Below are 11,531 nucleotides of genomic sequence, written 5' to 3' on the forward strand. Positions count from 1 at the left end.
GGGTAAAGTGGTGGCAGAGGTCCCCCCTCGACATTTCTCCAGGAACAGAGTAAATAGAACTGCTCCAGTGCAAACTCTTTTCTCACTTAGTCACTCAACAAACTTTTACTGAATATCTACTGGATGCCAGACACAGATTTGTTTTCCGTGCCACTCCTTCATCAGAATCCACTCCTTGCTAAAGGCTTCACTTTCCCCTCCCTTCCCACAGTCCCCGCAGACACACAGGGTCTTGATGCTGACTGAAAGGTTTGGATCTTTCCCTTATGGAAACTCGAGTCCTGCCTCCCCTTCCTTGAAGGCCCTGCCAGGGTGGAGTTTTATTTGTAATAATACTTTTTTATCTGCATAAAATAAATAAACTCCAAGATGGAAAAGTATTTTAGAGAAAATAGAAGAAATTATAAGTATTTCCTCATGTTATTGCATACTTGTAAACATTTTAATGGCTGGGTATTCTATTGCATACCTCGGTTTCTTAACATTCACCCAAAGCTTCGTTCACAATTTAGATTTATTTCCTTAGGGAAGAATTACAAAGTTATTATTTATGCACATTTGCAAGGCCTTAATACAAATGGCCAAACCACTTTCAGAGAGTTTGTAGCAACTTAGAGTCCCATTAAAGGTCTATTTACTGTTCATATCATAGTACCCTTACCTTCATTGAGGAGTAAAAACTTTAAGAATCTTCACTGATTGTTTTTAATCTGCATTTTTTTCTTATTTCCAGTGAGATTGGACATTTTCACATGCTTATTAGACATTTTTAGTTTCTCTCTCCTGAGCTGTCTGTATGTGTCCTTTGTCTGTATTTCTATTGGAGTTTTTATAGCCTTCTTATTTACCTGTATGACCTTATTCAGGATGTTAACACTTTGTTTTTAATATTTATTGATCACATTTGGGCAAATTCCCCCCAATTACATTATTTGTAATCATATTATCACTTAGAGCAGATAACTTGTCTTGTCTAATGAGATCAGCTTTATATCATTTTATGTAGGAGGTGGTTTTCAATGTCTAAGAATTAAGAATGCATACTTTATAGCACAGTAAAAAAAAAATCTATTCTAGAAACTTCTATTAAATAAAGGGAGAATGTATAAGAGTTAAACTGCAAGGGACCTTGGGCCTATCAGTGCTTCTGTATTGATAGACCTATTTGTATTCTTACTGCATTTGATGTGTGGCCCCTTTGGTGTGCTTATTACAAAATTATGAGATTCTGTGCCCAGACTAGCACTTGAGACAGGTAGTGAGCTGCTTTTGAATTTATCAGATTCCAGATAAAATTCTACTCATCCTTCATTCCCATACCTCAGTTTCCCGTACTTGTAGAGGCCCTGAATAGCAGCCCTCATAAGCTCTCCTTTTTCTTGCAGACAGTTCTTCCTCACTCCAGGAAGATGAAGAGGTAGAGATGGAGGCTGTCAGCTGGCCGGCCAGTAGTCCAGCCACGAATGGACACCCTGCAACTCCAGTGACTTCTGCTCGTTTCCCCAGCTGGGTCACTTTTGATGACAATGAAGTCAGCTGCCCTTTGCCACCAGTCACCTCTCCCCTGAAGCCAAACCCACCACCTACTGCATCTGTGATCCCAGATGTATCTTATCACTCAGCTGGGTCATTTAAGAAGAGGGAACGTCCCAAGAGCACATTGATGAACTTTTCCAAAGTTCAGAAGCTGGACATTTCCTCCTTAAACCATCCGCCTTCCATAACCGAGGCTCCACCTTGGAGGGCAACCAATCCTTTCCTGAATGAGACTCTGCAGGATGTACAGCCTTCCCCCATCAACCCTTTCATTGCTTTTTTTGAGGAGCAGGAGAGACGCTCCCAAAACAATTCCATTTCCAGTGCCACAGGCAAAAGCCAAAGAGATTCTCTCATTGTCATCTACCAAGATGCCATCAGTTTTGATGACTCAAGCAAAAACCAGTCACACTCTGATGCTGTTGAAAAACTCAAACAACTCCAGATTGATGATCCTGATCACTTAAGCAGTGCGACACTACCAGATGATGACCCGAAAGCCTGGATTGAACTAGATGACCACCCACCTGATTCAATGCTGTCCCAGCCCAGGGATGGATGGCCAATGATGCTAAGGATCCCTGAGAAGAAAAACATCATGTCGTCTAGGCACTGGGGACCCATCTACATCAAACTGACAGACAGTGGTTACTTGCAGCTATATTATGAGCAGGGTCTAGAAAAACCATTCCGTGAGTTCAAGCTGGAGATCTGCCATGAAATTTCGGAACCCCGGCTCCAAAACTATGACGAGAATGGCAGGATCCACAGCTTGCGAATAGACCGTGTCACCTACAAGGAGAAGAAGAAATACCAGCCCAAACCTGCTGTGGCCCACACAGCAGAGAGGGAACAAGTGATCAAGCTGGGCACCACCAATTACGATGACTTCCTCAGTTTCATCCGAGCTGTTCAGGACCGGCTCATGAATCTACCAGTGTTGTCAATGGACTTAAGCACAGTGGGCTTGAACTACCTTGAAGAGGAGATTACTGTGGATGTCAGGGATGAGTTCTCTGGCATTGTGAGCAAGGGAGACAACCAGATTCTCCAGCACCATGTCCTGACACGGATCCACATTCTGAGTTTCCTCTCTGGGCTTGCAGAGTGCCGCTTGGGCCTCAACGATGTCCTTGTCAAAGGGAACGAAATAGTTTCCCGGCAGGACATCATGCCGACCACCACCACAAAGTGGATCAAGCTCCATCAGTGCCATTTTCATGGGTGTGTGGATGAGGATGTATTCAACAACTCACGGGTTATTCTGTTCAACCCTTTGGACGCCTGCCGGTTTGAGCTAATGCGGTTCAGGACAATATTTGCAGAAAAGACCTTGCCTTTCACTCTCAGGACAGCAGCAAGCATCAATGGGGCAGAGGTGGAGGTGCAGAGCTGGCTGAGGATGTCAACCGGCTTCTCCTCTAACCGAGACCCTCTCACCCAGGTTCCCTGTGAGAATGTGATGGTTCGTTACCCCGTGCCCAGTGAGTGGGTGAAAAACTTCCGCAGGGAAAGTGTCCTGGGGGAAAAGTCTCTAAAAGCTAAAGTGAACCGGGGGGCAAGTTTTGGTTCAACTAGTGTATCTGGCTCTGAGCCTGTCATGAGAGTAACTCTGGGAACTGCCAAGTACGAGCATGCCTTCAACTCCATTGTGTGGAGGATAAACCGACTGCCTGACAAAAACTCGGGTAGGTACAGGCTTCTCTTCTGTGAAAACTGCCACATGGTTACAGAAGAGCAGGGGTCCAAGTTCCATACTCTGTTCCCCTATGAAGTGTTGGTTTTTGTTGGGTGACAAATGGTAATGGAGGAATGGGACCAGAAAATCAAAAATACTTGTGCGGAGTAAGGAACAAACGTGAATGACCCAGTTCACAACATGTTCTCACCCCTTTGTTATCATGCTTCTTCCAGAGAACTCTGCATTATTAGCGGGTTGAGCCACTAAGCACGTTTCCAGGGCAGCTTATGAGTTTGTATTCTTTTCTGACTCATGTAAGTATTATATGTGGAAGCTGTTTCCAGATCCTAGCAGGCTTCTGGGTTCTGAAGAGGTATCTTTCTCAGTTAGATTTAAGATTCCAGTCACCGGGGCGCCTGGGTGGCGCAGTCGGTTAAGCGTCCGACTTCAGCCAGGTCACGATTTCGCGGTCTGTGAGTTCGAGCCCCGCGTCAGGCTCTGGGCTGATGGCTCGGAGCCTGGAGCCTGTTTCCGATTCTGTGTCTCCCTCTCTCTCTGCCCCTCCCCCGTTCATGCTCTGTCTCTCTCTGTCCCAAAAATAAATTAAAAAAAAAATTAAAAAAAAAAAAGATTCCAGTCACCATGTGCAAGATCTGTCAGTCATAACATCTCCAACTCGGAGTTGGGATTTGAGGATGCAGGAAGAGGAGAAATGGCCTCTGATGAGACTGAAGATCCAGCCAGGACCAGAAGGTCCAATAGGGGCTGAAATTCTGTCAGACAAAAAAACCAAATCAATAAAGGAAGGTATGTTTGAATTACACAAAGAAAGCAAGCTAACCAGCCCTAGCTGGCTTGCTCACGGCTATCAGGGGTGCTTTTGTGCTTGAGTGAGCACAGAAGGCAATGACTTTCCTCAGGGGTCCAGTGAATTTAACGAAATGACAAAACTAGGGAGTGATCCAACTAGTTCTAATAGCCCTATTTCTTAGAGGAAGTCCGAGTGACTCCAATGACAGGCAGTAAGCTCATGATCCTGTGATCCTTTAAAGCACTTCTCTTCTTGTTTATAATAAACTGTGCCCATCTGTTAACAAATAGATATCCGAGCCGAGCAAAAGGAGTAAAGTTTAAAAAAACTCTTGACGGAAATGTCCTTCTCTTATGCAGATATTCTTCCATTCTACTATTAAATCCTAGTGGTGTGTTTATAGAGTCTTCATTTCCTGTTCTGAAGGTGGAGTGGTCCTGTCATCGTACCCAAAATGTATCGTGATGTGATGGCAAGAGGCAGTATGATCTGGTCACCTCCCCAAGCAGTCCAGGGGGGTGGAACACACCGGGGCATTCTGTGTCAGACACTGGGTGTAGCGGTGCAAAATGAAAAGACAATTGGATCTCTGTGTTTGAGGCAGGGTTGGCCATCCCCCACCCCCCTGCCATTTCTAAACTGACAGGATTTTTAAAAACAAAGTCTTCCTCTCTGTGCTTGCATATTCCTTTCTCCCGGTCAGCACTGTATTCTCCTAGTGATAGCACGGTGATCTCCACCTCAGCCATGGGGCCCACCTGAACTGACGGAGGAGAGGAGAAGCCCTGAACTGTCCTTTGGCACAGAAGCCCCTGAGAAGAAAACTGAGGTGGTAGGAAGCAAATTACTGTTTAACCTGCTGGAGACTTGACATCAGAAAAGACAAGGCCTCAGGTTTATGTTTATCGGAATGCTTAGCTCTTCAGTTTGTTACCTATGGATTCAGATAACTTCATTATGGGATTACCGAGTTTTCAAGCTGGAAGGGGCCTTGGGAATAACTTGATTCAAACCTCTTCATTCTACAGATGAGAAAATTAAGGACCGAGAGTGACATGACTTATCTGAAGTCACAAAGCCACATCCAGGGGTCTTTTCTCAATACCACAGCTGCCTCTTAGTAGAAGACACCAAATAGACACAAACATGAAGTAACTTCCTCTAAGGGAAGAGAGATTTTCAGTTTTCTCAATGTGTACACCTCTATCTCATTTGCTTCAAAGTTTTCTCTCTCAAATATTTAAAAGTACTGTATGAGGAGTTTTGGTTATAAGCAGCAAAAACAAAACGAAACAAGATTGTTGGAGGATAGCTCAGAGCACTGAAGGAAAGGCTGGAAGGGTTGAATGAGCAGGCGTAGAAAGGATGGCTCTTGAAAGCAGAGCTGTGAGATGCCTCCTCAGTCCACAGCTATTGGCATAAATCATCACAAGCCGTTTTCTGTCAAGAGTCAAGGGGAAGACAGCGCATTTTGACTGACACGACCTCCAAAATGACATGCAGTGCTGGGGAAGATTATCTCCCAAAGCAGAGGGAGGGGGAAAAGATTGTTACCAGAAGAAATGGGGGGAATGGATGCAGGACACGGGGAAATATAGGTCTTCAGCAAACATGTTCTTTAATGCTTTCCCAGCAGGTGAGTGTTCAGTAGGCTCAAGGCCAAGTTAATGAAGCTTATATATTACAAATGTATTTCCTGATTACTGGAACCTTTGTGAAAGATTTTTGAAATCCAGGACAGCATAAGGATATTTGGGAATGTTTCTCAGTTAAGCTACCCCCTCATCCCTGCTTTTGTTATTCATGGTTATGCATTTTTAATAGCAACCCCCCACCCCCACCCTGGCAAAGGGCTTCTAATACTACTCCTGACCAATGGTGGTATATTTCTGGATCTGTTCAGGAAATTGATAACACCCTTTTCTGGCAACTCAAGGCACATGGAGTCTGAAGTAAGTCAGACAGCAGGTTCTTAGCGTTGCTGGTGTTCCCTGGGACCAGCTCCTCCTGTCCCCATCCAGTGTGCCCTCCATGAAACCACCGAATTGATGATCTATTAGTAATCATCCCTTTTCTGAACTCCTCTATCTTGGACTTCAGAGAGCCTTGGGAAAGTGCCTTTTACAGGTTATTTTCCGTAATTCTCACACCTCTGTTTACAGTAAAGGAGGCCTCAACCTCTGCGTGCTTACTTCTACTGGCAGTGGCCCCGTATCCCTAACTTGCAGCAGGCAGGACAGTCAGACCACAGGCAGCACGGGTCTGTAGGTCTGTACCCCTGGCTTTGCTGGCATCTGAGGCTGTAGTCACAGCGGGCTTGTCCCAGTCCCAGTCACCAAAAGACTAACAAGCTGCCACCGGAGTCCAATGTGGCCTGAAGTGGTGGGCCTAGCCCAGCTGTGTGCATGTACAGTCATCCCCTCCCCACGCCCCCTGCCCCCCCACCCGCACTCTTCGGGGACCCTTTCACCCTGACCCCAAAAGCTTTTCTTAATCCTAGAAGGCACCAGAACAAGTCCTACTGCTTTCCCAGATCATCCGCCAGGACACAAAGCATTCTGTCCTGCACAGGTAGCTTTCTTCGCTGGAACTCCAGTTCTCTAATATTAGACCAAGAGAAAAGCAATTTCAATATAATTTACCTTTTATGGAAAGTAGAAATCTAAATTTTAAATTAAATTTTCTTGGTTTCATCAAGGAAGATGACAAAATGTGTGGGTTCACATAGTTCATTACCATAAATCAAACTGTACTAGCTTTCAGAATTGCATATCCCTATCTGTCCCTCAGCCTTATACATCGTGGGCGTCCATTAGTGGACGCCTGGAATCCAGAGGGAATACTGCTTTCATAGGGTTTGCTGTGAATACACTTTGGAAGGTGAGAGGAGGCATCTGCTTTGTGGAAAGTAATGATTTCTCAGTATTCTGACAATGTTTAAATAAGGGTAACGGGGTAAAACTGTTGTTGAAGTTGCCATTGAATTAAAGTAAACTCTGTGTACTTCAGAGTGATCTAAATCTATAGCAATATATTGAGAGGAGTTTAGGACATAATTTGGAATCTGTCAGATCTGAGTTTTATTCCCAATGCTGCAATTTAGTGGCTGTAAGACCTCAGGCCATTTACTTAAACCTCTCAGAGAAATCTTATTTTCCTCATTTACAGAAGAGGATTATGAATACCTAGCTCATTAAGATAGAAATTAGATAATGCTTTTAAGTGTTTAGCAGTCTCTGGCCTGTAAGAAATGCTCAGTAACTGAAAGCTGTGTAATCACAATTGTAATTTAAAATAAATCACCTGGGTTCATTTTTAGATAATATAATTTTTACTAACATATGTATCAAATTTAAATTTCTTTCCTAGAAACCAGTGCAAGTTTCTCAATTTCCCAAAGTATTACTCTTTAGAAATAACCACTGAAATATGTTATTTGTGAAATAGAGCAAAACAAATACTTCACTGCGTGATGTTTTCCTTGGAGAGCGGGTGTGTATGTCCTCACTCTCCGAGATTAAAAAGTCCTGTCCAGACCAATAAAGAAAATTGAAATTGTTTATTTGGGGAAGCTCAGATAACTTAGGACTCTTGCTGTTACATAACAAAGTCAAAGCTGTGTCACGTTGTTTATCCATGGTGAGTTGTTGTATGGGGGTTCTTACAGCTCACTTCTCTACTCATGTCACCCTGCAAAACCTGGTCTTGAGATGGGAGACCATGAGGGTGGCTGTGACTCAGACAAAGTGGCTAAAGCACTTTGGAGACTGACTGCTTGGGTTCAGTTCTCATTCTGCCACTTTGCAGTTCTGACTGGGCGGCTCGCTTTACCTCCCCGAAGCCTTGGTTGCCTCATCTGTAGACTGGAATGGCTGTGACCTCAAGGGATTGTTATGAAGATGCGGGGAGAGGGTGTGCACACAGCAGCTGGGACAGTAAAGGATGCTCAACAAACAACGATGCTTCAAAGGTTATAGTCACAGAACTAAGCTCTCTTTTCACTCAGATAGCTAATAACGGTCCTCAAGTTTTTCAGCCACGTACAGTAGAACGAACCATAGATTTGTAGAATTAAAGAACAGGAAAGGACTGTGCCTTGCATTGACCTACCTCCATTTCCCCACTTCCCAAATCAGGACTTGAAGCTGGAGAGAACAAGGATGTGGGTGCAAGATTTCTGACATTTAGCAGGAGAGCTAAAAGTCATACTCGGTGTCCTGTTGGCCTGTGTTCTACCCATCATACCATGTGCTTCCTTAATGCAAAGCTGTTGTTTATAAGGGCTTCATCATTTACATGTGCCATTTACCCACAGAGACATTCCAAAAGCATCTTTGTAAAAATATGAGATGATTAAGATGATTAAGAAAATTCATCTTCTGGGTGCCTAGGTGGTTCAGTTAGTTAAGTCTACAACTTTGGCTCAGGTCATGATCTCGCGGTTTGTGGGTTCGAGCTTCGCGTTGGGCTCTGTGCTGACATCTCAGAGCCTGGAGCATGCTTTGGATTCTATGTCTACCTCTCTCTCTTCCCCTGCCTTGCTCGCACTCTGTCTCTCTGTCTGTCTCCCTGTCTCTCAAAAATAAACATTAAATTTTTTTTAATTAAAAAAAGAAAATCCATCTTTCAAAGGGAATTAATTACTTTGCTCCACATGGCTGTCATTGATGCTCTATTAGGTGCTAAGTGCTGATCCCTTTTATTCCTTCCTGCCAATTTACAGCCTCTATTACTTATTATTTGTGTTGTGTTCCCATTATCACCCTGACCTGAGTGGGTTTCTCAGGCTGTGGGTTTTATTGCTAGGATACAAGGCTACTGTAATCAGAAGGGTCTGAGGCACAGGCAGTGTGATTTCTGTTGTAAGTCCTCCGCTCAGCATTGGACCCTCGGAAAGACTGCCTGGTGCTGAGCCTCCTTTGCTATTGAGTGGCTCTTTTGGCCTCTTCTTCCATGTCCTCCCCAAAGAACCTAATGTCTAAATTCTTTTCCTTTCATAGCTTCTGGTCACCCACACTGTTTCTTCTGCCACCTTGAACTTGGCTCTGACCGGGAAGTGCCTTCCAGATTTGCCAGTCACGTGAATGTTGAGTTCAGCATGCCCACAACTTCTGCCTCTAAAGCTGCCGTAAGATCCATCTCTGTAGAAGACAAGACTGATGTCAGGAAGTGGGTCAATTATTCTGCACACTACAGCTACAAGGTAGCCTCGGGAGGCATCTGGCTAATGTTTCCAGGTCCATTTGTTCACCCCCTTCCCCTCCCCTGTCTTGTTCCCTTTAGCAGTGCCTGCCTTGAATGCAGGATGTTCTCTTACCGCCTTAGAGAGAGGTACACCATGCATAGCTGTGGATGAGTCTGCTCTGATTTGAATGAATAGTCTCACTGGTGGGCAAGAGAAAGGTTGGGAAAAAATAAAGAGGTGAATGAAAGAGGAGAGTATAATGTTTTTCAGTCATCATGAACAACAACAAAAGAGTCATGGGGTAAAGGAATTAGTATTACTCATTCATAATATATGTTGCAGAAGTTGTGAACTTGAAAGTGGAGGGGAGTTCAGGAAAGTGCTAACCCAAAGCATGTATTTCATTCAGCTTCAGAGTTGGTGAAGTAGATCTGAGTAAAGTCAGGACACCTATGACCTGGTCACTGGGCTATACCAGGACAAAATTCAAAAGCCAAGCAAGCTTCTGTAATAGTAACAGGATCAGGGCTGTGGAAGGAGGAAACTAAGTTGGAGTGTTCTGATATAAATAGTGATTCTGTCTTCAGGCATTGGAAATTCAATAGCAGATTAAATGCCAAAGATAGAAAATGGGGATTATTGAAGAATTATTTTGCAAACGGTTTAATAATTTTTTTATTCATAACAATATCCTTAGTTTTTCAAGGTTATTTATTGTTCTTCAATGTTTCCTTAGTTGCGTGATCTAAAACCTTAAACTACCAGAAAGAACACATACTCCATCTTGTGGCCAGGGAAAATATAGCACTTTCATCAAGCATGACCCTCATCTGTTTTTTCTTTAATTGTTCCCTTCATCATAAATATCCAAAGTGGTGAAGAGAAGAGCAGTTTTAATTATGAAACTCTCTAGCTTGATAGATTTCCTTTCTGACTTGTCAAAGGCTTCAGCGTGTGTCACTTTCAAGGCAAGATGAATTTATTAATCCCTTCATAGTTGTAGCTGCCGTATTTTGCAGGAGACACAGGAAGAACTATAAACACTAGAGTACTTAACTTTGGAAAGAGATAAAGTAATGGAGAGTATAAACAGCCAGATGGAAAGGAATTCAGTCATTTTGATAAACTTTTGTGCTTGCCTGCTGTATACCTACATTATTGGAGTACAATAGTCAACAAGGGCGTACCCCTGTCCTATGTAGCCTGTGGTTGGGGGGCAGCCGGGCAGGTATACCAGGTACAGTGGAAATATGCCCAGGAAGAACGCCTCACTCTACCTAATGACTTGGGAACATGACTCAAGGTGACCTTTGAACAACTATGCAAGACAAAGAATAAGAATTTTCCAGGTGGACTGTGAGGAAGGGGGATTCCAGAGCAAGCAAAGAGCATGTGCAAAGAGATAATCCTAATATACTCAGGGCCAGTATCTTCAGTGTGGCTAAAGCCCAAAACATTAACAAAATTACAGGGAATCTCAACGAGCGTGGTGAGGTATTCTCTTTGAGATTATTTATTATTGGGATGTTTTTCTCCTCTTTCTGATATTTCTCTCCAACTTCTATTCTTGGCAGGTGGAAATTGAGCAAAAAAAGAGTTTGAAGCCAGACTTTGAAGGAGATGAAATGGAAAATCCCAAGGAGTGTGGGGTCCAGTGACAAAGCCCTACTGCAGGGGGCATGACCCAAGTTCTCATGAATAGCTGAAGTTCAAGTCAGTACCTACCATGACTACTCCATGTTGGGAACAGTATTTTGGACCTTCCTTTTGTAGTTACCTGTATTTTAACAGGAAACCTTGAGGTGGTTGCTTTGGAGAGACCCTGATATGCCTGATGATGTACCTAGTTCACCTGACTTTTGGGGCTTATTGTCTAATTAAGCCTCCTTTTCTTCACTCTGCTTATCTCACAGCTGTTGGGTGTGGTTTGTTGTCACTGTTGGAGTCAGGAAGAGAACCTTCCACATGAGTGTTGGCCCCATTTCCTTCTGATGTTCATCTGTCACTTACATGATTTTCTAGAAAACACAGTCTTGAGAAAGTTCATTCAGAATCCACCTCTGTCACTCCCTCTAGAAAAAGGTTCAGAAGAGGTGAGGTACAAAACACATTTCCTCTTTGGGTCTACTAGGCTCTTTGTACATGTCTCCATTCTTTAAATGTTAACACTATGCAACAGAAGTTTTCAAGACGTTTCCCTCCCAGTTCTGGATGGTTTTGATTAAAACACTTTTTCCATCTCTCTGTTCCCAGGGTTCACCACCCTGAGTCACAATAAACAATGGAAAAAAGGCACAATAGGATACTTTTTTATTCTG

The 11,531-nt window shown here is 43.5% G+C and overlaps 1 protein-coding gene across 3 annotated transcripts in view; it reads left to right on the forward strand.

Annotated features, from left to right (window-relative positions):
- The window catches only part of STON2 (stonin 2), a 144,688-nt gene extending 133,459 nt beyond the window's left edge, over positions 1–11,229 (forward strand). For all 3 annotated transcript variants that reach the window (XM_049612388.1, XM_049612387.1, XM_049612389.1), the window contains 3 exons: positions 1,386–3,224; positions 9,029–9,231; positions 10,788–11,229. In XM_049612388.1, coding sequence (XP_049468345.1) covers positions 1,386–3,224; positions 9,029–9,231; positions 10,788–10,871 — 2,126 coding nt within the window. In that variant the 3' untranslated portion in view covers positions 10,872–11,229. The remainder of the gene's footprint in view (positions 1–1,385; positions 3,225–9,028; positions 9,232–10,787) is intronic.
- Positions 11,230–11,531: the final 302 nt, after the last annotated feature.

The sequence above is a fragment of the Panthera uncia genome, assembly GCF_023721935.1.
Source record: "Panthera uncia isolate 11264 chromosome B3 unlocalized genomic scaffold, Puncia_PCG_1.0 HiC_scaffold_1, whole genome shotgun sequence".
Lineage (NCBI taxonomy): Eukaryota > Metazoa > Chordata > Mammalia > Carnivora > Felidae > Panthera > Panthera uncia.